Source organism: Catharus ustulatus, chromosome 3 (assembly GCF_009819885.2).
Source record: "Catharus ustulatus isolate bCatUst1 chromosome 3, bCatUst1.pri.v2, whole genome shotgun sequence".
Lineage (NCBI taxonomy): Eukaryota > Metazoa > Chordata > Aves > Passeriformes > Turdidae > Catharus > Catharus ustulatus.
This window is the reverse complement of record NC_046223.1, coordinates 46620807-46647973: the sequence shown is the minus strand read 5'-3', so window position 1 is coordinate 46647973 and position 27167 is coordinate 46620807. Positions and strand designations below refer to the sequence as shown.

The following is a 27167-nucleotide window of genomic DNA, read 5'->3' as shown; positions in this document are numbered from 1 at the left end:
TCCTGGTGAGGTATTTGACTTAGTCTTCTATATAATCTACATAGATCTAATTGATGGACATGACTGCATAACTTTAATTTTTCAAGCATACAAATTTTCAGTTTGTTTGCAGTTCACAGTGCTCCAGTTGGAGCAGATGCCCATCAGTCTCTAAAGCTGGTGAGAAGATAAAATTTTCTTACTTTCTTAGAAGAATATAGGATGCACATAACTTCTAGCCTCCAACTATCACACCACACTGAGCAAGCAGTGATATCCAAAGAGTAAATTGTGCTCTGATAACATAGCAATAACTTGAAAAGACAGTATTTAATTGGGTTGATATTTTTTTCTTACAGGCTTTTATATGCATGTAAAAATTGCAACTGTCATGCATTTGAAGAATCTATTCATGTGTTTACAGTATATTGATCATAATAATGTATTTCTAACTTTATACACAGTGTAAAAATAAAAATACTTAGAAAATAATTATGCCATTTCACTTCATGAAATTTGCTCTTTTAAAATGAGCATAAAAATGATTAAATTATACCTTCTAACAACTCTATTCAAAGCCAAAATACCATGGCTTAGAACAAGGTATTAATTGGAACAGTCTTCAGAGTTTAAATCATTAGCTTATACTTCTCCTTGAACTATGAAAAGCTCATGGTAAGGTTCTTCATTTATGTGTGCATAGGAAAATTTCTAAAAACCAAAAAGTGAAGAAGAGTTGCTAAGCTTTGTTTTTCGGAACATTGGTTTTAATATTGGAATGTCCTAGAAGGCTGTAGTTGATTGAAGTTAAATAGGGCTTGGCCGATCTGTGTCCAGTGCTGGATCTTGTTGGAGGGATCCTATGTAAGCCATGAAGCTGTTGTTCTGATGGCTCCAGTCATAGTAGTCTGGAGAGAAACTTAGAAAGAAAACAAAAGAATTAGTGACTGGCGGATTGGTTCTGTAGACACCTGGTTAGAGAACATGGGAAAAATGCAATCATGTAGAGATAGTTCTCAAGAAGTGCAAAAAATAAAATAAAATAAAATAAATCCCCAAGCAGAGGTACAGACAGCTATTTACTTTCCTGATCTGACAATTATTTTAGCCCAAATATTCATTATCTATTTCCTGATTATCTTGGTTCACTAAAGACCCTCCCCCTTCAGATTTGCTGTTCTAGAAGGTGTTGGAAAATCCCAGAAGTGATGCAGCTCATCCCTGCCAAGTCCTGGCACTGCAAGGGCCTGTCAGAGATGTAAATCTCCTGTGTCTGTGTCCCAGAGAACAGGACTATGCTGTCTTTTCTCCCAAGAGCAGCATGACACAATGCATGTGGCTGGTTTGGTTTCCACTGGGAGCTGTGCATGTTACCAGTGTGGCTGGTTCCCTGATGGCTCAATATGTAAGAGAGGGTGCCTCTGGCTCTAGGATGGGATACCAGGCTGGCTCTAACCACCTGCAGCATCCTCTGTGGGTTTAGCTACTATGTGAAAAACAATGCAGGAATAGGATGACTGATAACTGTAAATTGTGAGTGTGCAACTGAGCCATACATGGTCTGGGCTCACAGGCAGTGACTATATTGTCTTACCTGAATGACTGACAAGAACTAGATCTGGGTTATGTTAACTGTGATTGGCAACTTAGCCAGCATTTTGAGTGGTTACATAAATCTATAATATCACAGTGTAGCTAGAGGAACAGCAAAGGGATAACATGAGACTCCTTTCAGGGCAGGATAGAGTCCTGTCAGTGCCTTTCTTTCTCATTTTCATGCTCCTTCCTGGACAGAAATCTTTCCCTAAAACTCACAGTTGTGCAGAAAAGACAGAATTTTTGCAGCAGTTCTGGATTGTATGGGATTTCAGCAGTTTGGTGAATTTTTCTACGCTTTCAACATGTGGGAAAGCAGATGCTCCCTTCACTTCAGGTCAACCTCAAGATATTTAGCCATGTTACAGGGCAACCTAAGTTTAGAGGCTTTTCTCTACAACCGTCACAAGCTGCTGCCTGTGCTGTCCAGCTTTTCTCTGCTCTGCCTGAGCAGGGAGACAGCTGTTTTTCTAGGCAGTCTTGCTCTCACACTTGAATGAGTAAATGGCACTTCTGCAGCCACTCCTGGAAGAAATGGAGGATGAAATGAAGTTCTGACCCGAGTTTTTCAACACGTCGTACATTGCTACAATTCTTAAATTATGTAAGGATTTTCACTCTTTTGTCTTTATAGTGTCTACAGGGCCCTTGGATCCCCACAGTCACTCAGTGCTGCCTTTCCACTTCAGCTTCCCCTTTTGCTTCCCTTCACCCTGCTGGGATTTATGCAGCAATTGCAGCTAGAAAATTTACATGCATCTTCTGTGGTGTGTCAGAGTTCCTCCTCCTCCAGTTTCTGTTTTGGGAAGCAAGCAGCTCACTCTTGTGCCTCACCTGCCCTGTGCCCCCTGCGGTGCAATATTCCAAGCTAGATCATCATCACTGTCATATCTGCGGGGGTTGTCAAAGAAGTAAGATCTGGGACTGAAGCCATGGCTTGGGACCATTCCTGCATTGGCCTGAGGGAAGGGAAACCTCAGTCAGTATTTGCAACAGATATCAAAGAGCTGTTTATCAATTACTTGGTGCTTTACTTCTAGAAGAAGTTGCTGCCAACTTACCTCATGGTTTCCAAAATAAAACACGCAGTTTTGCATTTGCTGAAGACAACAGAAATAATTTTGCATTTATTGTTCATCACTACCAGCATACTGATATTGATCTCAACAGCTTTTATTTATCCTTATTTCTTAGCTAACACTTGATATTTTTTCTGAAAACACCCTCCAGTCTGCATTCAACCTTTCTGCTGAATTCCTGTCCATCCAGGACACTTCATGCTTTAAGCCAGCTGACTTAAATTGAGCAGTAGGAAGCAGCCAAGGAGCTGAGGGAAACATGAAATGTCTAAAGAGATTTGATTTTTACCTCCCACATTGCTAACACTCCCTCTTGGTGCCTTACCTCCCTTACCACAGGAACTGATCATGTTGAAGCTTGGCATCCTGCTTAGTGAACCCACACCTGAAAAGTCCCTTAGGCCCTCACCAAACAATTTTAATTTCTACTGTGTAGTACTGTGAGGGACAAATCCTGAGGTCAGGTCCTTTGACAAAACAGGGGAAGGAGTGTACTCCTTCATTTACTCTTTCATTTACAAAGCATTTTCATTTTACTTCTCTGTGAATCAAAACAGAAAACATACAAGATGGAAGAAGTCAGCTTGATTCCAGAAAGTGCACAGAGAGACATCTAAGAACCTGCTGAACCACTGATCCACTGCCCCCATCCCCAGGGAAGATGAGTTCTCTCTGCCTGTGGACAAGCCAGGATGACATCTCCTCTCTGGTCTTAAAAAGGAGAGCAGTTTTATCTCCCCCTTTATTTTATGCATTAAATGCATAAAATAACTTTGACAAAGATGAAATGAAGATTAAATCTATCTCTGTCATGCCCCCATTTCCAGCATCTCTCTGGCTAAAGGTATGGCAAGGCAAAGAGCCACATGCTGCTGTTACCCTGTGTCAGCACCAGAGCCAACAGACAGCCCATTCTGGGATATAACCACTTGTGGAAAGGAGTTTCATAGTTGAGCAATGCTGAATGCAGGATGCCTCTACTCAAACTTTTTGTTTCTGAAGTCCCAAATGAACCATGAAACCAAAGAACTATTTCTCAGGACTGTTTATTAAAAATAAAGAATAATTTTGATTTTTACCTTATCAGACGTTGTTATGACATTTTTAACTAAAGGAGGGTTTGCTTTAATTCTAACTTTCTGGCCAAGTTGCAGCCTACTGAATATATTAGCCTAAAATCCTGCAGCCTTAGTCTCCCTCTTGTGGCAACCTCATAATGTATTTCAGTTTTCTCTTCCTTCAGTCTCTTCATTTTTTGTTCAGTTCTACTTATTTCTGGTCTTCCTCTAAATATCTGTCCTATGTGAGGGAAAAAAATTAATATATGGCCTAACCCATGTGCCAGATAATGTTTACCCTAAAAGAGGTATCCATAAAAGAATGGTATCACTGATTGCCTCTTCTGAACTCTGTGATTGTGGAGATTTAAGGCTTTCTGCAATCACAATGCAAAAATATGTTATAAGTTTTACTGCAATGCTCTTGTGGGAGCATACTGCCTGTTTGACTCCATTTGAGCTCTTGTTTGATAGGATTCCAAGCCTTCATGGGATCAGCTTTTTGAAATGAGTGATTAGACCACTTCCCTTATTTTCATTCTCTGTGAATCTACCCCACACTATCCAAACTTGGCCACCAGGTTTAGCCTTACTAAGCCCACTTTAAATAAAACAAGATCTCTCTGTGGTCACTTTTTAGAAGAGCAGGACATCTGGCCTGTACTTAAAAAACATTTCTTCTCTTTGCAGTTGTCCTGGTTAACTCCTAAGCAGGAGTGAGGCTGAGATATTTTTGGCCATGGACACTGGGATCCATGGGTTTTCTCAGTGCAATGTCAGGTATTACTTCCTTGTTTGTTTCGGCTTTATCATTGTCTCTGAAAAGTACATATGAGGATAAAACCCATCACCTTGTCTAGAAAGTTACTCTATTATTTGCTTCTCTTACTTGTGTATTTACCATTCACATTCCTTTTGAGTAGTATTAGCTTTGGTTTCATTTGGCCTACAGAAACAGAGACTTTACCTCAGTAATCCTAGTGAAGGCTGGTATTTCCTGTGTGTCTGTCAACCAGCTAATCTGGAGACATTGCCTACACCTATAAAAAAGCTTGTCTATCTATTAACTACCTAGATATTACAGACACTTACCAGGAACTATCTTTACAACTCATACCTTTATCTCTGATCTTCTGAAATGGCCAACAAGTCAGCAAGTGCTTATTATGGCCACTGGTCTTTGACTTGGAAAAAATTCAATGGGTACAGAGCTGAAAAAATTAAATGTATTATTTCATAACCATGTTGTACAATTAGCACACAACCGTTTCATTGCTATGTGATAAAAGATGCCAAGTTTGGATAACACACTCCTTTTCCACCGATTCCAATAATGTGTTGTACTATCTCAAAGGGAAGCAGTTCCTACCCTTAAGAAATTTCCTGATTTTTAAGAAAAACTGCCTGAGAAACACCTGGCCTTCCTTCTGGATAAACCTGATGAGTTTCTTTCAAGAGGAGTTAGTATAAAGAAGTGGAAAGTTTTGGTTGCTTTTATTCTGCTGAGGACACATTGAAAAAGATCCTCAGCAGCTGAGCCCTTCAGATCTGCCTGGACATTACACTAGGAAATACACTAAAAAATTCCACTTACTAGATCTTTTGTAGGGTTTCGGACACGGAAGAAATACACAACCAAGGAAGTAGGCAAGAGCTCCCAGATGAAAAGGATCACTCCAAACACTATGTAACCTGCATCTCCCAGTTGACATTTCAGATCTGCCTGTTGAAAAGTAAAAGAGTAAAGTGTTTAAAAATAAAGATGGCAGCTCATTTAAAGGTGCAGGAAGCGATGCCAGAAATTCCATGCAGTAGAGCTAGATTAACCTGGCTAATGATTAAAGGCATACTCAAAAAATCAATATGCTATTTTGGGTACACGATTTCCCTTTCCCTCTCCTGCTATCTTTCCTTCAGAAATATCAGTTTCATGCAGGGGTCTTCCCAGCTTAAAAGCCTGGCAAGCAATCACTTGATGAATTGATCAAATTCAGGTAATGAGAAACTAGTGTTGCAGTCCTTTTCCTGCTGAAAATAATTGTAAAGGAACAATCAGTGGTCAAGGGCATTGCTTTTAAAAATTAAAGGCTTAGGTCTGTTCAAATTGGTGCACATTTTAAGGCTGAATAACCCTGCTGTTACTGCAGCACCAGCTGTGATCTTTCCTCTAGATGTCCACCATTGCCCATAGCTACAGAGAGCAAATCCTGTCCTTTCATGTGTTTTGTGCAGAAGAGAAAAGGGTGTTTCTGACCAGTGACCTGAGGCAATACTACAGTACATTTATTGGGCTGTAATTTTAAAAGTCACTTTTGATTCTGGTACCAAATTGAGTATCCACTCCTCAGTTCCAGGCTCTTTACATACAGTTACAATAACTTACCCCAATATCCATGCAATTCTAATGTCACAAGCCAGAATAGATGTTCAAAAAATGTAGTAGTAACTCAGGGGCTAAAAAGCATTCCAGTGCTCTCCCAGTGAACAACCTCTGCCTCCAGAGGGCAAACAGGACCAAGTAGTCTGGCCATACCAGCCCCTGTTACTCCAGACTGTAGGAGTCAGAGCAAGAATTGTCCCCTGCAAGGGGTTGGCAGGAACAGCAGCAACTCCTCAGGGCTTAACAAGAGTGAAAATGCTTGATTCGGGAGACAAGTCAGAGCCTAATGCCCTTCTGCCTAAACCTGTGTGCTCTAATTCCACTGGCAACATCTGCAGTCCTCTTCTCTGCACTGCAGCAAACTAGAGGTCCCTTGACAGACCCTAACTCATAACAAGGTCCTCAGGGCAATCCTATCCTACTCTTTACCCACTTCATAATTAGAGTTTTACCTACTGATCAACAGAAAGTTGTTAATGGCTGCAGGTTTGCTTGGCCAGCCTGGCAAGACAAGGTCCTTGAATAGCTGAGAATGTGTTTTGGATCTGAAGTTGCTTGCTGATTGCAGAGGAGACATGGGATTTTGGGGCCAAACAAGAGACACTCATGATCCAGACCCAGGCTTCCCATTTTGCCTAGCCTTGAAAGAGCTAGAAAAGTACTGAAACCTAAATACATTCTTCAAAACTAGATGCTGAAATTTATTAAAATTCAACAAATAATCCCCTGCTATTTTCTTTAGTGTTTTTATTCCTGTTCGTTTTCAATGTAAATTGCCAGTTGCAATTAAAGATTGGGAAGAGTAGTAGCCTTATCCTCAAACTACAGAAATTATCATGCTAACGCCAGAACTAAAGTAAACAACCCCACAGCCCTGGATGGCAGTGGGAGATGTTATGATATCTTAGAACTGAGCATTTCAGTGGAATAAAGTACTGTTTTGTTTTTCTGCTTCTCTAAGTACAACACATTTGTTATAATGGACAAAATACCTGTTTTAATAAAATGTGCTCTTTCTTTTGACGATAAAATCAAGGTAAATGAAAGATTGATTTTTAAAAAATATTTGTCTTGTGGTTACTTTTTTCTTTTAGCATAGAACAGGAGTTTTTATCCATACGCCAAAATTATCAGAAATTTGTAATACTGGAGCAAAACAAACTTAGTGCATTGATAAAGGAAAAAAAAATAGGGTTTGAATATATTTATTTCCTTGTGATAGCATTTAGGAAGTCAGTCATCAAATAGAGAATGAGGTTTTCTCATTAGCCAATATTTTCATACTTGCCTGATCTGACACGTTGTACCAATCGTAATCAAAAGAGTTGACTTTCTTGGTTTGGGAAAACGATAAGATGAACAAGTTGTAACAGGCTCGTGAGGTATAAAGTAGAATAACAGTCACTCCTATACTTGTCACCTGACAGACAGATGAGCCCTGGAAGAGATTTAAGCACAGGTTATTATTATTCATAAGGGAAGTTGAGAACAATTGGCTTTGCATGGACTGTGAGAGTTGTCATGCTACTCTGTCTCATGCGATTGACTTTTTGTCTTTCATTCTTTGGCCAATATATTCTACTGCATGTATATTCCTATATTTTATTCAGCACAGTGGTTTCCAGGCAATGGTAGCAGTTCCAGCCCTTACCAAGACGGGCTGTGACTAATTTCTACATTTTATTAAACAAGTGCTATTTTCAGAGCAGTGAAAACACGTAAGACCCACACTTGGTATGAGGTGGAGTGACAAAATTCAGCCTTCAGCTCTGCATTAGCTACAGGGCATCCTGTATCAGATGCTGGCTAGCATGATGCAACCTTGCATCTTTTTACAACTGCTTGCTTTGCACCAATTTCACAAGTACAGAGCAGGTCATAACAGTCAGCAGTTAAACACAGCACAGACAGGAACAGAACATCCTGCCTTAGCTAATGTCAACACAGAGGAGACAAAGTGGAAGCACAGCCTATGGGCAGAGTGACCATGGCAGGGCAGTCTGAGTGGCAGCTTGGACACAAGCGGAGGAATGGGACTGCAAGTGTGAAATTGCAACAGTTCCTGTGCCCTAGAGAGAAAACTGGACAAAGCAGGGGAAAGAGCCTGATGCAGTCAGAGAAGTAAGTGCCTGACTACTATGTCAAGTGGGCAGGGTCACTGTCAGGGGCTGAGACACCAGCAAAGGATTTGTAGCAGGAAGGCAGGATGGAAGGAAGGAATCCAGCAGCCATGGCTACAGGGATCTGTGTGATCTCTCTGATCAGAGAGGCAGGCAGATGTACAAAAATGGGACTGGGTTTGAAAGAAACTCAAAGAAAATTCTTTGTAGTTGGCTCTGGAATAGTGCTTTGCACAGACAAAGGAGGAAAGAAGGGTTTAAGTGCAGTGTGCATTTAGAGCTAAGCTGCCTTGCAGTCATTTGCTTCTCTAGCCCTGCCCTCTCCCTCTCCTGGCAGAGACCCATACCAGGATGGGTTCCTTTCATATATGAGAGAGAGACAGACCAGGAGAGAAGTTGCTCCTCTCTGCCACGGGACCTTATTCCCTCTGCTCACACACTGCTTCCAGGTTTGCGGCTGAGGTTCAAAGGCAATGGATGGCAGAGCAGACATACCAGAAGGGCTAAAGAAGTATCAGGAGAAGTCACCAAGCCTTCCCAAGCCACCAAGTCCTGAATTCCCGGACTTCAGGAGACTACCAGGGCTCCAGTGCTGCTCACCCATGCTGTTGCCCATTGACCCTGCAGCTTTATTGACCCAGCTCCTCAGTCTGCCCCCCACAGTGAGCCTAAGTTAGGAGGAGCTCAGGGAGTATTTTAAAAAAGCTTGTGGAAAACAAGCTTGCCTGTCTTCCCAGCAAAATAACATTTGTTCAGTGAACAGCCAGGCTCCGAAAATACCCAGTGCAGTCAAAAATTCTCTGAATTTCAGCTTGTAACAGCCTGGAAACACCACCACTCACCAGGCCTTAACCTGCAGCCATGTCAGGAGTGAGCCAGGAGACTACAGCTACTCAGGAATTGAAGCCAGATCCATAGCTGGCAGTGGTGAAAGCTGAGGCAATATCAGCAAGCAGGAAATGCTTTAAAGAGGAAATGTTTGCTAGGCACTTCTCTGTTCTCCTTTGATACTAACAAGTCAGTGGTGCTGTCATGGAAACCGAGGGAGAGAAAGCAGAGAGAAGCTGCTGACAGGCACATACCATATCCCAGCTCTGTGGCACTCACAGATTGCAGATAGCAGAAGCAAAGACCAGAACAGGGTTGGTATTTCCCTTTACAGTTTTCCCTACATAGCTGTCATTCTTTAACAGTTAATAGTTAAACATCTAGAGATTTAACAAACTTTCCTCCCATCCAATACAAAAAAGCAGATAAAAGTGTCCTGTTTTTGCTTCCAGTCAAATACACTTAGTGGGTCGGTGAAGGGAGAGGGCAGCAGTGAAAGTAAATCCAGAGGAATTGTTTTCAGTCACATGCCCCTGCAGAAAAGAAGGGGAGGCCCTAACTGGTAGTGTGCCCCACCATATGATGCATTTGGCCAGCACAGAATGGCCCAAATGAGCACGAAGGGTAGGGCTGTGCCTCTCCTTGGTGCTGGTACAGCCCTGGCACAGGGCAACACGATGGTTCGCATGCAGGTCATGGAGATGAATGTGTTTTCACCTGTGGTCGGAAGATACATGCCAGAAAATGGGAGATGCAAATAAAAGGCTGCCAATACTGATGCCTACCTACATGCACCACAGAGCATGCATTGTCTCCAACACTATTTCTGTAATATCACTGCAGAGAATGGGGTTTTCTTCTCTAGATAGTTTTTTGGCAGACAAAAGCAGGTTGTTTTATTTACTGCCAGTTTCAGTCATCTGTATCCCTAAAGGATGGGCAGTCAAACCCTACTGGAAGTCCTCAGAGGAACTCCCATTTCAGGTCAGCAGAAAGGAAGAGCAAAGCACTCTTTAACTCTCATTTCCACATTCAAACTTTCATCAGCTGAGTGCTCTGTCCTTTCCTGTCTGCAGTAATGTTAGAGATTCTTTGGGTTTTGTGAAATAGGTCAGAGCAAAGAAGATTGGGTTTCCTGCAAGAGGAGAAAACAGAACAAAACCAAAACCAAACAAAAACAGAACCAAAGCCTCCTTTAGGTTAACACCGCTTTGTCACAGAGATTTATGCTCCTGTGATTTGCAGCACAATAAAAACTTTCCTTACTAATAAAAGTAATCCATTGCCAGTGCCCTTTGGTCAGCAAATGACAGGCTTGAAAAAAACAAAACTGAGTTGTGTTTTTAAATCTTCTATTCAGCCCTGAACTTTTAGTTGTTGTGCAGCATGACCAGATTTGATTAAACAGGAAATGTACTAATTTCATCTGATTAAGTAAATGTAGAGAGGAATTCTGTGATAAGGTTTTCCAAATAGCAGCTGAAATTTAGATTTTTAAAGGATTTGTTGTGGTAACGACAATGTGTTATTGGTTAAACTGATAATTTAAGATTTAACTGTCTTCTGCAAATGCAAGGACTTTTGAAAGCCCTGTTTCATTATTTATAGATACAAAACATCTTCACTGATTTTATAATAAATACTGCATTCTTACGTGATGCCACCCAGCTCCTTGACCACCGAATGTGTCCACTGAAGATATAAACCCAACAATATTTCTTTAAATAACATCCTGTAGAGTACAGTAATTTCACAATTATAAGCCGCACAATTTTGATTAAAATTTTGGTCCAAACCCAAAGTGCAGCTTATAATCAGGTGCGACTTATATATGGACGAAGAACAAAAAGTTGCTGTTTTAGTTTGGAGGACAGCTGTCTGCTGAGAAAGGCAGGAACTTCTCTTTGAAGTGGAGAATGTAAACCCCTTCCCTCCAAATTACAGTAAATTCACGAATACAACTGCACTGAGTATAAGCCGCATCGCCGGGTGTTGGCAAACATTTTGGTTTTTGTCCATAAATAAGCCGCACCTGAGTATAAACTGCTCTGTCGTTCGCAGCGAGGACCCGCGTGCAACAAAGTTGCCAAATAGTAATGGAACGGTGGCAGGGCGGGGTTTACTGACTCGGCTCGGGCCATGAGGGCTCGGGGCTGTCGACAGGGCCAGAGGGCCCAGCTCGGCGCTGCCGCTCGGCGGGGCCACTCGGGGCTGGCCGCCACCACCACTGGGCTCGGTCACCCCAGCCCGGCGCTGCCCCACGGCGGCAGGGGGGCACAGAGCCCGCCAGCACCCGCGGCGGCCATGGGAGCCGGGGATGGAGCCTGCCTGCTCCTGCGGTGGCGGCACGCGGGGACGGGAGCCCCCCGAGCCATGGGGCCAAGCAGGAGAGAGCTGTCCCTGCCTCCTCCGGGTCATGGGGCCAGCAGGAGAGAGCTGCCCCTGCTTTCCCCGAGCCGTGGGGCCAAGCAGGAGAGAGCTGTCCCTGCCTCCTCCGGGCCGCGGGGCCAAGCAGGAGAGAGCTGCCCCGCCTTCCCCACCCCCTGTGCTGCCTGTACAGAGCAGCTCCACCCACGGCGCAACAGAGCAACCAAATTGTAACAACCGCGTAAATGCAGGGTTTTACTGGCAGGAGCTCGACTTTGCAGTTTGCACTGACTTGGTTTGCACTCCCAGGGTCGAAAATGTCAGAAAATTATTCACATATTGGCCGCACCTGAATATTAGCCACTTTCACGGTATGAGAGCAAAATTTTGGTCAAAACAGTGCGGCTTGTATTCGTGAAATTACTGTATTATAATTTTGAAATCAAGGGGCCTTCAGGCAAAGATATGGGAATTAGGAATAACAGTTCTTTACTAGGGAAATTAAAATAGAAATACAGTACTACAAAGAAACAAACCCCAAACCCTGACAAAGTCGGAGTATAACCTGACACCCCGTCAGGCAGGGTGTTGGTAGCAGTCCCATTAAATGGTGGTTGCATCCCCCTGCAGTGACAGATGTGATTCAGTTGGAGCAGTGCTCCTGTAGAAGGTGCAGTTTCCCTCTGGAGGTCCAGTGGTGATGTGGAGAAATCCGGTTTTCCTCTGGAGTCCAGTGGAGAAAGGGGCAACCTTAGTGTCCCAAAACCTCTGTTTTTATCTTGGTAAGAAATGTTGGGCTCTTCCCCCTGGCTGGAGCAACTCCCAGTGGGATGCAGTAATTTTATCAGTCCCACAGTGAGACTCAGTGGGCCATTAGCAGAAAATGACTCGCTGGAGGAAGGATGGGTTGTGAAAGATACAGAACAATGCCCTGCCTGGTTTCAATGGATGGCCCATTAGCAGAATATCTGCCATTGAGATAAGGATCACTGCCCCCACCCTCAACAGATGGTGATAGAACGGATACCTTTTATCACACTCTGTATTGTAATGTGCAACTTATAATCAGGTGCGGCTTACGTATGGACAAAGAACGAAAAGTTGCTGGCACCCAGAAGTGTGGCTTATACTCAGTGCGGCTTATAATAGTGAAATTACTGTAATAGGAAACATTTTCTAACCCTTTTCCCCAGGTAACTTATGATGTATTAAGTCTTTTACAATGCATTCTCATTATCTATAGGAATATATATAAGAATATGCAAATGTATAAAGGGAGATTCATATTTGTCTGGCTTATCTTGAGCATGGTGCTACCTCTACCTTAAACAGTTAACTTAGTCAATGATTTGACAAACTGAAGGATTTCAAAGTATGGGCCACTTCTATGTTGCAGTACTGAAATGAAGTGGTCTTCAGACTAAGGACCCAGAGAAAGCAATGTCCACTTGAAAAAGAGCTGTGAGAAACTCCAGCCAAAAAGTTATGCAAAATCTGCCTCAAAAATACACATTTGTGTGATCACTGCTTTTAACCAAAAGCTCTCTAGCTACCATTTAGTATTCAATTCATGTACTGAACACAACAGCCAGCCAAGTGCAGGCTGTGAAGTTTAAGGCCTCCAGCTCTCAGGCTTTGTGGCTTTGTTTTGCACTGCCCTTGTATCTCAGGAGGTACTTGAAAAGAACTGAAAATGTACCTTACCTTGGACTCCAAGTAAATGTTGGCTAAAGACATCTTGGAGATCTTATACAGGCAGATGGAGAGTGAAACAGCACACAGCACAAACAGTGTGTCATTAATTGCCACCCGGACAGAGACAATGATTTTTCTCTCTGAGTTCTGTGTCCTCACCAATACTGCACATGTTAAATTCACCAAGAGGAAGAGGAGACTTATGAAAAGAGAAGCCAGGTAGAGGGGCAACCTGGGAGAGTAAGAAGAAAACAATTTTAGCAACATTGTTCAGCAAGTGTCAAACATGAGGTGGAAGTTGCAGTCTGAGAAATGAAATCTGCCTGTGTTGGGCTGCCACAGCTGCCTGAGCCAAAAATTAAAGTGCTCCAGATTACTGGAGAGATTAACCTAGCTCATTTCAAACCTGTTTTACAGTTACACAACAAGCTGTAAGTAGAGTAACTAATATCAAGCAGCAAAACGTGAAAGACTGCAGCAGAAATACAACAGCACAGTTCTTGAAAATGACTTTAAAAAGTACATGTACCTTCTTAGACTGTCCCCTTCATACAAAGCACAAACCCTCTGCCTACTCACTCCCAGAAGAAACCTCTCCAAAGGCTGAGTTGCCTGGAATTGACTGGTTTTGACCCTGATTTTACTATACCACCACTGCCATACAAAGCATCACTGACTATTAATGTTTGCTATCAGATATCAAATTAGGGAAGTGTCTAACAGGAGGAAAAATCTCCAAGTTACTGGTTCCCTAGCTTCCATCTCTGTCTCTTTTGCTAAACAATTTGGTCATGGTCAACCTCTTGAAAGAAATATCAAGAAATTTAACTATGCATAGTGATTCTGGGCTGGCATCTTGCCATCTAGACCAGGAAAAAGGTGTGTTTTACACAACCGCAGACCTGGAACCAACATGTGACAGACAGAAGCCCAGGAGTTGGACTGTTTTTATCCATCTAGTTCTTTTCCAGCCTACCCAGCACTGATACCTACAATGTAAGTATACCATGTAATCAAGGTATTACATTGTATGTAATTTTTTTTATTACTGCTTCTAATTCATCCTTATGCCTACACAAACCCTATGGGACTTTCCATTAATAAAAAAAAAAAAAAAAAAAGAAAAAACACCAAAAAACAAAGCAACAAAAAAGCATGCTTCCATTTCAAGTATTTGCTTAGTTCATTATCATTGCTGACCAAGGCAATTACTGATAAGATTCATAATCTGCAGTCACTGAACAAGAAGTTTTGGCCACAGCTTTTCATGCCTTTTGGGAACTTTGACTTTGGCTGACAACAAACATACAGACTGTCCCTGAGGAATCTGGTTCTGATTGTTTAACAATACTTTACCCAGTGGGGATCTCTTCCTTTCACACATTCATATTCTTTTGGGTTAGCATCAATGCAGCTACAAAGCTGAAGCATAGCTAGCTTCTTTTCAGAGGGCAGGAAAGGAGGAGATATATCTCTGAGATATTTTGACTGTATTACAGGGAGAACTGCAAGCCTAAAAGCTTGTGAATAAATGCCTTTCTTTCCAGCTATATCTGGCAGTGAGCAAGGATGCTGTTTTTTCCTTGCCAGGCACGGAAATTCCCTCTCAGCAGGAAGATTGTGCTCATTCTTAACTTTCCAGGGCAGGGCTCTGTTTTTAGGATAAGCAGCTGGAGGTAGTTCCTTTAAACCTCATAGTCTAATGCTGGACACTTTGCACTCCTTAAACTCCTCTTTCACACAGTTTCCTCTGTAATGGTGGCACATTTACAGCTTTTATTAGTAACTCAGAAGTCTTTAAATAGTGGTCTCATGCCTTGCTTTCTTTCCCAATCAGAAGTCCCATCTCTAGTCCCCTTGAGGGGGCTTGTGAGGAAAGGCACACTCTTATATCTGCCTTGCTTGTGGGACGGTAAGTACATGCCCTCCTTCTGCTCACCTTAGCCAGAAGGACCTTCTGCTGCAGCACAGCCTGCATGCTGGCCTGCAGCAGCAAGCTGGCTTGCAATCAGCAAGCCTGAGAGGCTTCCAGGCCAGACTCCTCCCTTGCAGACTTTACCATAAAAAAAAAAAAAGAAAAAAAAAAGAAAAAGAAAAAGCACTGTCACACTCTCGTGCCCACACACTCCCATATGTGCCAGTGTGAGCTGTCATGGCCAGTGAGTTGTGCAGCTCTTCACATAATGATCTTCCAGCCCCCTTATTACCATGATGTGGATGAGGAAACAGCTGCCTGATTTTCAATGCCACAGAAGCATTGCTGCTGAATTTATGGAAAAGCCCTGATAGAGATGCAGGCCGTCTCTCTTAGGGAAGTTTTAGGGTCTCAGCAGATTAAAGGCATCTTTAAAGAAAGTATCTTTACAATTCAACTACAAGGGCACCTACAAGGCATGAAGAAGCATATGGAGTTTTATAGAAAACAGAAAAGCAGGGCAGGAGAGGCGCTTCCAGATTGCACCAGTGAAAGCGCAAGTGAAAGTTCAAAGGCCTGTTGTGCCTAATCCCCACTTTGGGACTAGTCTTTAAAGGAGCCGTGTGTAATCTGGTTTGGCTGGGGAAGACATATGCCAGGCTGTTCTGTTCTTCCTATGTCAGGCTGAATGCACCTGTAAGTTTTTCTTTGAGTTGAAAATAAAATCTCAGATAAATGCAGTGAGATTTGCCTTGTTTAACAAGAAAATCTGTTTGAAACTACTGTATTTTGTATGCAGTGTCTGAGGCTTGTGTGTAACAAGACATGCACACATAGCACAGCAAGCCTCATCCAAACTTGGTGACAGTAAGAAATCCCCAAGTCCAGGGAGACAGGCTGAAGGACTGATTAAATATTAAACTGGGCTGGCACAGACTTCACCTTGAACAGTTTTGCTAATATTGTGAAGGCTGCTCTGAATAAAGTTTGCTTAAGATTCTGGATCCTCGATAAGACTTTATCTTTTTTTTTTTTGTATCTGAAATGATTCTGATTTTTGAGACCTGTGTGAGTCTGTGTTCTTTCACTAGCTTGTTACAATTAATTAATCTGTGGTTGTGCACATATTACATCACTTTAATTGCCCTGTGTAAGATAGGAAACGAGGTCAGCTTTATTAATATAGCATTTAGACTAACCACACCCATGCTGAGATCTCGATGATAAAACAAAATACAACTGAAAAACCTTACCAACAGAGCTGAACAAGAAAGAAAAAGCTAGTCCAGATCCAGGAGTGATTTGTATTAGAAATCCAGTACGGAAGAGTCAGGGCAGTCATGGAACTGTCTTGAGAAGGCTGGTCTGTGCCTGAGTGATTCTAGCCACAGTACATTTGTATTTAGGAATACAAATGCTCCAAAGCCTACATGCAGTTGCTAATGTAGTCGTTTCATAGGCATCGACTAAATATCACGAGCTCCCTGTGCTTCAACAAACACATTTTCAAGCAGTGTTCAGGAATAAAGCCTTGCCACAAGCATCAGTAACAGATGAGGTTCAAAGCTTCTAGCTCTCACCTCTAGAGCCACGCAGGAACCTGTCCACAGACAGTTCTCCATCACCTTGACCTGCAGCCCAGGCTCTGTGCACAGCAATCCTCTTTGTTCCTCTTGCCTGTGTGCCACATCAGGGGTAGGCACATCTGCTTCGGGGGACCTGCCTGGGCTGTGCTCTGCTTGTCTGCCAGCCCATTCACCTGGATTTTCTGCCCACAGGAGTCAGAGTGCAAAAGGGGGTTCAAAGCTGCAGTGCAGCCTGGAGTCCACATTCCTGAGTCAGCCATCACATCCTGCATTTCTCCCCAGCCCACCTCAAGCCTGCTCTCACTGTACTGCCCTTATATCAAACAAGGTTCCCAAAGCACTTGGACAGATGATTGCCCCACAAGCTGTATGAAAACCCAGTAGGATAACAAATTTCTAGAGCAAGGACAGTAATAATATTTGCCCTGTTGATACATTACTATGTTCTAACAGTCAGCAAGTAACAAGTCAGATTGCTGTTTAAAATTATTTTGTTTTCCTATCCTGAATTCACATTGTAACTTTCTTTAGAACAGAGACAAACAATCCCTCTCTCTCTCCCTCTCTCTCTCTCTCTCTCTCTCCCCCCCATCCTCCTTTATTGAGCTCTTCCTGAGCTTTCTGGACATTACTGCCCTTTGGGGTTCTTTCCAGTACATCCTGACAGCTTCTCCTCCACAACAAGATGCCAAATGAATCTCTCCACCTAAATGCAAGGCTACCATTACCTCAACTCTATGGAGTAAGAGGAGGTTATCTATAAGCTCCCAAACACATCAGGAAATTGAATCTATTCTCCTTAGCTCTTTCTCTTCTCAACTTGTCAGTCATCTTCCCAAAACTTTTAAGACTTCTAACTTCTATTACCACTGACCTCACAAGTTAAAACAGACCCACTCCCACTCATCGCTGATAAAAACCCCAAAACATCACTCTTCTTCATCACGCTTCTTCAGCACTGGATCTGAGTCTACCTAGTAATACAAATGTTAAGGACCAGTAAACAAGTCCCCAGCGTGGGTGTTTTCCTCTTGCATTTGAAATATTTGCCTTTGAAATAAGTGACTGTCTAAAAATGATCCTTGTGTTGGGAAAGGACACAGTCTCCTAAAGGTCATAGGAAGAAGGTGGCTTCAGAAAACATAAAACATCATCATAAAACATTGGTATACAAATATGAATAGCTGAAATATGGATGCCACAAATTAGAAAAGATGTTTCTCAAACAGCATGGCTGCTCCTCTTAACCACATTGGATGTTTGCATATTTCTTACCTGTATTTCAGTAGCTCTGGGGAATATTTTGACTTAGCTTTGAAAATCACCTGCAAAACAAAAAGATATTGCATCAAACACAGTATACATGTCAGCAAAGGAAGACACTGTGAGTCACAGCAATTCTGTCTCACAGGCCACAAGATATGTCATGACAGGTTTGTTACATAACGGAGTTGCATGGATTGCTCACCCATGGCAGGCAAGCTATAAGCAAAGTACTAGAACCACTTAGCAGGTGATCAGATGCACTTGTAAAAATTGTCTACACTATTATTTTAACTTACTTTGGCTTAGGAATAAGGTCCTTCATACCAGTATTAACAAAAGGATGAATGTCAGTATAATCACAGAGGGAAATTATGACAGGCTCTTACATGACCTGACATGTCTCATAGACCTGCTCACACCAGGCCCAATGCTCTCATGAAGAGCCCATCATAGTACCCTGGCCTGAAATTAGATATATACATTTACATTCATGTTACATTGCCAGAAAGATGCCATTGAGAGCCAAAATCATTATTTTACTCTGAGGTATTATTTGGCTTCTCCTGACTATATCTTCACTGTACAACAATATGTGCTTTTACAGAGAGATAGCTCAGGCCCAGCAGTCAGCTTGCTGTACCAGAGAAAATAAAATACTGACAAGTTTTCTGTAATGTAGCTAGGTGCCATCATAGTTGTTTAACCATCATCAGAAATTATACAAAAAATACATTACTATGTTTTGTGTCTTATTTATTAAAAAATTACTTTAAAGAATCACAGCTTTTTTATAAGCTAACATGGTTTCCAAACAAACTTAGTTTACAAATGTTCATTTAAACCAACAAGAAAGCATACTGGTTACTCATATGATAAAAACCGCCTTATATACAACTTATTCTGGGTTGTTTCCCAATCATTTTCTCCTCAAGTCATGCTATCTTATCCATTTACCTTGGTTTTGCATGCCCTTTAGTAATGTTTGCATAATATTTGCTGTGATTATTATGCTTTCCCAAGGAAAAGGGACTTAAATGATAACAATGTGACTGCAGACGTCTCTGCCTGTCAATATCTTTATCTGGCCTTTACTAATCTTAAAATACTTCAAAAAAATTGACAAAGAAATGAAGTATCAAAGTATCTTGAAGTATCAAAGACATGATCCTTTATCACACTTCTAAAAATAACTCAAAGGAAAAAAGGAACTCTACAAATGTATCTAACATATGTTCTCCGTGAGGAGAAACCTAAATAATGATTCTTTACATCAACCAATAGGAGAGAGTCTGCATAGCACAATATTGTAAGAAATTCTCCAGTTATGGGAACAACTGAGAGTCAATCATGAGACATAGATCTGGAGAAAATCAGGCTCAACTTGTTCCAGAGCTCCTGGAACAACTTGTCATTTAACTCCTATTCACCATAAACAGCTGCCTTGACATGGAAATTATTTTTGTGATGCATCAGCCTGCTTAGCACTAGCTGAAGCAGCAGAGAACACTGAGTTTTTCAGCAAACTGAGAATAAAATAGAAAACTTGGGGGAAAAAATAGTCTAAAAATATTCTGCAACCATTGACACTACTTTCAAATAGATAACATCTCTGATAGTATCCCTTATGGAAGAGTTTTGTGATTCATTCTGCAAACTCCTGGATCATGAAATCTCACAGGAGTTCAGGAAGAAGTTTTAAGTTGTTTAATTTACTTGCTTTTGAAAGGAAAGGTACGAGGGGCTTGCAAATGTTCTGCGCTTCTGCCTAGCATTGAGAGTAGTTGTCATTTTCAGAGAAGGGATGAGGTTCAAAATACTTTCCAGATACTTTTTGTACAAGATTTATTGCCTACCCTTCTTATTCTGGAAGGGAGGGAGGAAGCAGATTCCTGACCTCAATGAAACTAAACAAGTAATCCTTGTCTCTAGGGCCATTCCAGAGTCCTCACCTATTGTGAGTAGCACTTAATACAGACTGTACCATTAACTCTGACACCTTTCAGGAGTTGCACTGAAGAGTTCAGAGCCTCTGTGAAGAACTTCACAAGACAAGCAATTTGCAGTGGGTGAGTTGTTCTGGTTTCACAAAACCTAGCAAATATCAAGTTCCTAAATACCATCCCCAGTGGTTTCCCAAAACTATCTACTCTTCCCTCTTAAGTCACAAAGTCCTGTCACATAAACCAACCCAAGACAACTACCCAGCAAAATCTTCATGGCTAGCTTAGGTAAAACCAAATGCAATGCTCCTGCTACAGATCCAACAGGATGTCAAGATTCAAGATCACCGAAACAGCTGTTACTATGATTCTGCATTTGGTGAACCTGTCCAGGGTGATTTATGTTCTGAAATATTTAGAGCAAAATGACCATTAAGAAAGAAAATAAATACTGTACAGAAAAAAAAAAAGAAAAAAAAAAGAAAAAAAAAGATGCTATATAGAATGAAAGCCACACTTTAAGGCATGGAAAATTCTCACCAATTCACCGCTAGGCAGGAGCACAGGCAGCCAGATTCTGCCACCTTTGCTTAAACACTGATGGGACCTTAGTTCATGAGTACTTCTGCTGGAAGCAATGGATTGTCACAGAATAAAGGGCTGTTCAGTGGGAGTGAGGATGTCAGAAGCTGATCTCAATATACATTACATGCGTGGGTACAGCTTTTTGCTTTTAGCATTTAGCTCAAGAGGCTGGTTGCTCAATGGCCCCTCCTCGCAGCAGTGTTGAGAAAGCTTCCAGTGAATATCTGAGTCATCTAAGTAAGTCTTCCAGCAAACCAGAGCAAACCAGACTACTCCTAAGAATAGACTAAACAGCAGAGAGCAGGAGCTTTTAAAAAGATCTTCCAGAGAAGCCCAAAATGAACATGGAAAATGCAGTGAAAGTCCTTGCTAATTTTCTTATACTTAAAGGGTTACTTTTTAGTCTTAAAAGTATTTCCCCTTCTGCTTGTTCTTTGAAGGAGAAATATCCTGTTTTGACTCTCTGTTTCTGCCAAAGGGTTGGAAACCTCAAATGAGATTCTCACACCCCCTCCTCCACTCCCCTGAGGTATATGTCTGGCATATAAAACTGTAGCAGTTCAAAAGGACTCCAAAAATCTCTTCATACAGTCAGAGAAAATTCCCATTGCAGGAACTGATGTAAACAGCTGACCCCAGAGACATTTTACCAGGCCCCAGGGGTAGGGATGGCATGGGATCCATCAGCAGCCTGGCTGCAGAGAGCTCTGGAGAGCTGCTGGGCAGCAGAGCAGGCAGACAGGAGCAGGCTGTTGTAGCTGATGGGGTTTCAGCTACTCAGGAGACACTTTGGCTTTATAAGTATCAGTGAAACAGCTGTCAAAGCCAAGAGAGATATTCCCAAACCAAAAGAAAAAATGAAATCTCCCTGGAGCAATTTTCATGTCCATGCTCTGATTTAGATGAAGTGATGTGATGACTGGCGCAAACCTCTGCTGTACCTCCAATGCTAGCTGATCAATTCACTTTTACAGGAGCTACAGCTCAGCTTACCAAAAGCCTCAGATATGTGGTAAATGCTTGCATACGTCTCAAGCTGGCCCTCTGCACAGGAATGACGTTCAGCTTTGTTTACCACTTCTCACTTCAAAAACCTTGTAAGAAACATAGCATGCATTTTTCCTTCCCAGTTCCTTCCACCACAGTCTTTCTCCTCCTCTGTCACGCTCCATGCAAACTTCCAAACTTCCCTTTGAAACCTGAAAATAGACCACAACCTCATCATCTGCACATTTACCTTTCTTCTGCTGTGTATCTTTCAGTCCCAGGCCCACCATCTCCTTTCTTTCTTTCTTCCATGTTCAGGCCCACCATCTCCTTTCTTTCTTTCTTCCATGTTCACTCTTTTGGATCAGATTTCCCAAAACAGGCAAGTTTTCCCTCTACTCTCTAAATGCTATACAGTTTGTAAGGCCTACAGACATGGACAATATGACTCACTACCATACTCTGTCTTCCATGAATTGGTAAAAATAGTCCTAAAAGGACAGGAATGATTGTGGGGGCTGACAGCCACAGCAAACTTTCAAGAGCAGCTTTCCTATCAAATTATTTTCTAAGTCAAATGACCTCATCCATCATGTCAGATGCTGACAGCCAGTCAATCTACAATTAGAATTTGTCTCCTGTAGATAGAATACTAAGGGCAACATTTTACACCAAACATATTTGTTGATGCTTTACCATATGCAATTCATGTGTAGTCCTACATACATCTAAAGCTTGTTTCAAAATAATAATAAGCTTTATAATATATGATTTATTTATTTCTGCTAAAAAAATTCTCCAAAATAAAAAGCCCTCTGTTCTCTCATTGGTGAGAACTTTTGAAATGGTATCCTCAGTAATTAGAGAATGAGAAATTTTCTTAGTTCTCCTCCCAGAGCTAACATGTACTCTGGTTCCACTGAAATACATGAAAACTTTCTGAAAGCCTTCTGCTGTTTTTACCCCACCCTGCCAGGCATGGCCAGCTCCCCTCTGAACTGTCTCACTGTGTACAACTTCTCTTGATTTGAAAATCCCTGATTGTATCAGCACTGCCTGGGAGGCAGGGTAAGCTTCTCAATCCAGATGCCAAAGAAAAGGGAAAATGGTTAGGGAGGAGGGAGAGGTAAAATCTGCCTACCAACCTTCTCCACCCATGCTGTCTCACAGTTCTTTAGCTCAGCACTGCTTTTCCTCGATCCTGGAGAAGTTCCCAACCTGACGACAAAACCTAGAGCCCACCCAACTGTTTTCTGTGCCTGGCCACAAGGGAGGCCTGGGATTTTCAGGGAAATTTATAGCTCATGGTCTTTGGCCCTGACCTTGTTCTTTGAGCCTCTAACCCTCCATCCTAGCCTCTCTCCTGCTTCATTTGTTTTCTGTTCCCCAGGGAAATGCAAAGCCTGAGCTAACAGGACAAAATGAAGCAAGTCCTTCTCTGCCCACCCCTCACAAGCACTGAAAAAGGCAACTTATTTTTTTTCCCTGACCCTTTTTACTCTTTTACGCACAGCACTAATTGCAAAGCCTAAGGACTCATTTCAGTGTCCCCCTTGTCAGGGACAGGGAAGATTTGAGAAAGCAAGGCATAAATAAAAGAGTACCCAAATCCTGAAATCCTCGCTTTCTTCATTATCCTGGGATCCCTCACAGTGGGATCCTCCACTTCTTTCCCTTTGAAGTGGAAAATGTTATGTTATTAAGCAGAAAATAAACCCTTGGAAGCAGCATGTGTGAGGCAAATATCTCTATGGGATTGTTGGTCTCTGGAGGTGGAATTGCTCTTTGGCTCCCTATCTGGTAGATCAGGATCAGGGAGCTGCTCTGTCTTGGTACAGTGCAGTTACTTGCTGGTGTTGTGCTACTGTTTCACAAAAGTGCCACTGGCTCTCATCTTCATTTGAGATTTATTTTAATGATTTCCAAGTAGGCAGAGGACCTACCTTCCTGAGAGGGCACATCACACAATTCTTTTTTTTAGAAGGGAATTAATATAGATATAGGATTTCAAAATTCTAATACACTTACTTATTTCATTAGAAATCATATTAATTTTCTCCAGTATGGGATCTCTGAGAGGAACTATTATTCTATATGTCTTATCTGCAGCACCCTTTCTGCTTACCCTAAGGAGGGCATTACAACTGTATCAAAGGACCTGAACTTGGTTCTTAACCCAAAGATCCCGTTTTGAGTCAAAACTATTTTGATTCTAGCTTCCCTTTTGTTCACAGTTCCCCTGCTTTAGCAACCTGCCCCAACACACTAGAGGTTCTTCTGCTGCAGCTGCTGATGCTCAAGTCTGGGAATAAAACTGTGCTGTGCTGATGTCATCAGGGCTTATTTGTCTTGCTACACATAAAACAGAGCTGAAATTCCCTATGGCTTTGGGATACCTATTAAAAAAGAGAATAATTGTGGCTAACTTTCCGTCAAGTTCAAAGGTGCTTGTTATTCGAAAAATGCCCTCAGGCACTTGCCAAATGAGTTTTTTGTTCGGCCAGGGGGATTTGCAATATTTTTTAATCACTTTTTTTTCTTCTCACATCTATTTAAAAGTTTTCCTAGCAGTGCCACATTTAGGAATGGTGGGTACTCTACAGCAGACATTAAAAACTTACGAATTCCAGGGACCCATGAGATCTCTTCCAGTGCTCTGTACCTATACTACGCACAGATCATTTATTTCCCTCTAGCTGAGCACCAGTGAAACAGTAGGGGTTTAATGCACACAGCTGCAGACCCTTCTTGCCCATCTTCTAGAGAATAAAAGGATAAAAGTTGTTTCTGAACAGGTCTGTGAAGTTTTAAGCCATTACTGAAAACAAAATTTTCTCTCTCCACCCCTTTCACACTAGTCCTTGCTTGCCTACTGGAGAAAGCTAGATGTACATTAAATACAGGATGCTGAATTTCAAGCCAAACCACCTTTTAATGGTTAGAAGTGAAGAATTAATAACAGTGAATTAAAAATATATGCACTTACTCTGTCATATATTCATAGAATGGCTGTGCTTGTATCATTTAAACTTTTGTTTCAGTTGAGGAGATATTTGAGATTAAATTTCACTGACAGCAACTAGCTCTAGAGCAAATAACAAATACTATTCTTATGTCTGTCTACAGTAGCCCAAGATATTTAAAGATTATGACGCACATCCCAAACTCAGAAAGTCCCTTGCAAATATTGTTTCAAAAGCCCCACAGCAGCTCTTCAAAATAGGTTACTATTCCACTCTTTTTCAGAGGGGTTCAGAGGAAGATCATGAGGACTCAGGATGACAAAGCAGAAATTCTGTCTCAAAGGCAGGACCAACAGCCTTAGCATTTTTTCTGTTTCCAACCACTGACTTATACTTCCTGAACACTATCAGACAACAGTGCTAAAAATAAATGAAAATGACATATGTGTGCATTCTGTGTGCTGTCTTTTCAGATTTTCCTTAGACAAAAGGAATGTTACCTGCAGCACTAAAGCCTCCTGAGTGCTGACACTACTGCACAGGCTGCTGTGCACCCCCTGTGCTCACTCCAGCCCAGGCTTCTCTCGGCCAAGAGCCAGGATGCTGCATTCTGCCTCCAGACTTCCACAGCAGCCCTATATGCATGTCTGAGGGAAGAGTCTGACCTAGGGCTGTGACTTAGTCCCAACACAGGATTGGATGGACTGTGTGCTGATGGACGTTTGGCCCTAGGAAGCTGCACAGTTATCAAATGACTCTCACAATAACTATGGGATAAAACATAGGTCACCACATGCCTGAGCTGGATTTGAGTAGTATGCAGATGAAAGGTTCCTGTAATCCCTTAATATATCTCAAGTACCAGGGAGTGGAGCAGGGTGAGTTAGCAGGCATTTCAGACACTGAATCCACAAAAGCAAACCTAAGCATAAAACTGGGTATGTGGTTCTAAGTATTTAATACACTCTACAACTCAAGTGATTTTCTTACAGCTGTCATGCCTACCATTGCTGCTCTTCCAGCTCTGGGATAGCAGTTCTTGCATGCAGCCTGATGTCTCCAGTCAGGCTGTACAGAATTGATAAGACCTGTCATCACTACAGAGCACTGTTAAATACCATGGGGACTACAGAAGCACCAGCCCCAGGCACCCCCAGGAACCCGAGCTGGTTCCAAGTGGGGCACACAGCAACACCCAAAGCATCCTGAGCACTGGCTGGTGTGCTCCAGGGCTGGCTGATGCTCTCCTGACCGACTGCTCCTGCACTGGGAAAGTGGACTTTGATCAGGGCCACATGAGTGCAGGCTTGGCATCCTGCTCCAGGCACTACAGAGGGATTGGGAAGATAAAGAACCCAGTCTCTGCCCTCCTGAAAGTTTCCTGTAAGATCTTAGGCAAGTCCAGCAACCTTTCTTTGTCTGAGAATGCCAATATCCAGTTCTTCAGCCAAGTGTAAGATAGCCATGCTCACCATAAATATTTCCAAGCACTTCTAGCTGCAGCAACCTGGAGCCCTGTGCAGCTTAACTCATCTGGTTTCTTAGATGTCCATGGCACAGATACACTCTACAGACCTCTTCCTGAAATGGAGATACTATTTCCTTTACTCCACTATACAGCTAAATCACCTTCATATCAGAGAGTCCTTGAAACAGAGGATATATCTGCGCACAGTAACTAGCACTTATTGAAACAGAGTCAAAGCTGTTTGTAATACAGATCTTTACAGGAATTTGGGCCCACAGTAGGACTCCATCAACAGTTTCAATTGTTATACACATAATAGAAATCTCACTCAGAAACGTTAGCCAACTTATGAAAAGACTGTGACTGGGGGTTTGTTGCTGGCAAAATGAGACATTACAATTCTGACTGCACACAGAGATCAAGTCTGATAAGCCAGGAGGTTTTTAAACCCTAATAACAATAATAAGGCATAATAATAGAATTACATTTTGGGTGTCTAAATTCCAAGCTCTTCTACAGATTTTTCCTCCAACCTTTGAATTATTTTTACAGACAGTAGACATGTTAATTGATGTTCTCACAGTGATTACTTCAGCCTCCGGTTTCATTGTAACACTGATCACTTGCATATAGACCAGAAGTGAAAATACCCAAATAAACAACTGAAATTTGCATTTTGCATTGCCAAGGCACATTCATAAATTACATTTTTCTCATGATGCTCCCATAATAAGCTTTACTATTCAGCTAGATTTAATCAACTAAATATCTGTTGCTTACCTGTGTGAAGTAAAGATTCATCAGGGTCAGGGTGAAAAACTGGAGGCAGACTGGGAAGCAATAGAGAAGCCAGAAGATGAAGGGGCTGAGAGAATTTGCTGTGACAAAGTCTTTGAAGTAAAATGAAAAGAGCACTGTCCTAAGAGAGGCCCAAAACAGGCACAGAAACAGAAAGACAGTTTGGTAACTGAACCTCTTGTGCCTGTAGTGAAGGACCAGCCAGAGCTGGACGTAGATGAACACAAAAAGCAGTGAATAAAAAACAGTATATACAATGGTCAGGCCCAGCTTCACATACGGAGGGACAGCTGGCGTCAGGGTCGGCGGAAGGGTGTCATTTTTCAGTGGGTCCCACTCAGGGGCCTCCATTTGATATCGGCAATCGTCAGAATTATTTAAGTTTGGCTGCCGCTGTTGCCTCCTCCTCCTTCTCCTTTCATCTTCCTACAGCATAGGAATCAAGAAAATGAAAGAAAACAAGCTGCACTTCCTCTTTGGCAGCTCACTGTGGGCTGGTAGCACATGATCACAATTCAGAATGATTCATTAGGACTGCCTTTGTCAGCAATTGGCAG

At 42.1% G+C, this 27167-nt stretch overlaps 1 protein-coding gene across 3 annotated transcripts; it reads right to left on the bottom strand.

The window, feature by feature from the left end:
- Positions 1–290: 290 nt before the first annotated feature.
- On the bottom strand, positions 291–27167 carry GPR137B (G protein-coupled receptor 137B). Of its 3 annotated transcripts, none has more exons than XM_033056069.1 (7): positions 26593–27167; positions 17879–17928; positions 13112–13334; positions 7381–7530; positions 5307–5435; positions 2410–2534; positions 291–898 (listed from the first exon to the last, which is right to left on the bottom strand). In XM_033056069.1, the coding sequence occupies exons 1-7, from the start codon at positions 26959–26961 to the stop codon at positions 787–789; spliced, it is 1158 nt and encodes a 385-aa protein (XP_032911960.1). In that variant the 5' UTR covers positions 26962–27167; the 3' UTR covers positions 291–786. The 3 variants fall into 3 exon arrangements, with proteins under 3 accessions (XP_032911960.1, XP_032911961.1, XP_032911963.1); XM_033056070.1 differs by having other exon boundaries at positions 792–887; XM_033056072.1 differs by lacking the exon at positions 2410–2534 and having other exon boundaries at positions 792–898.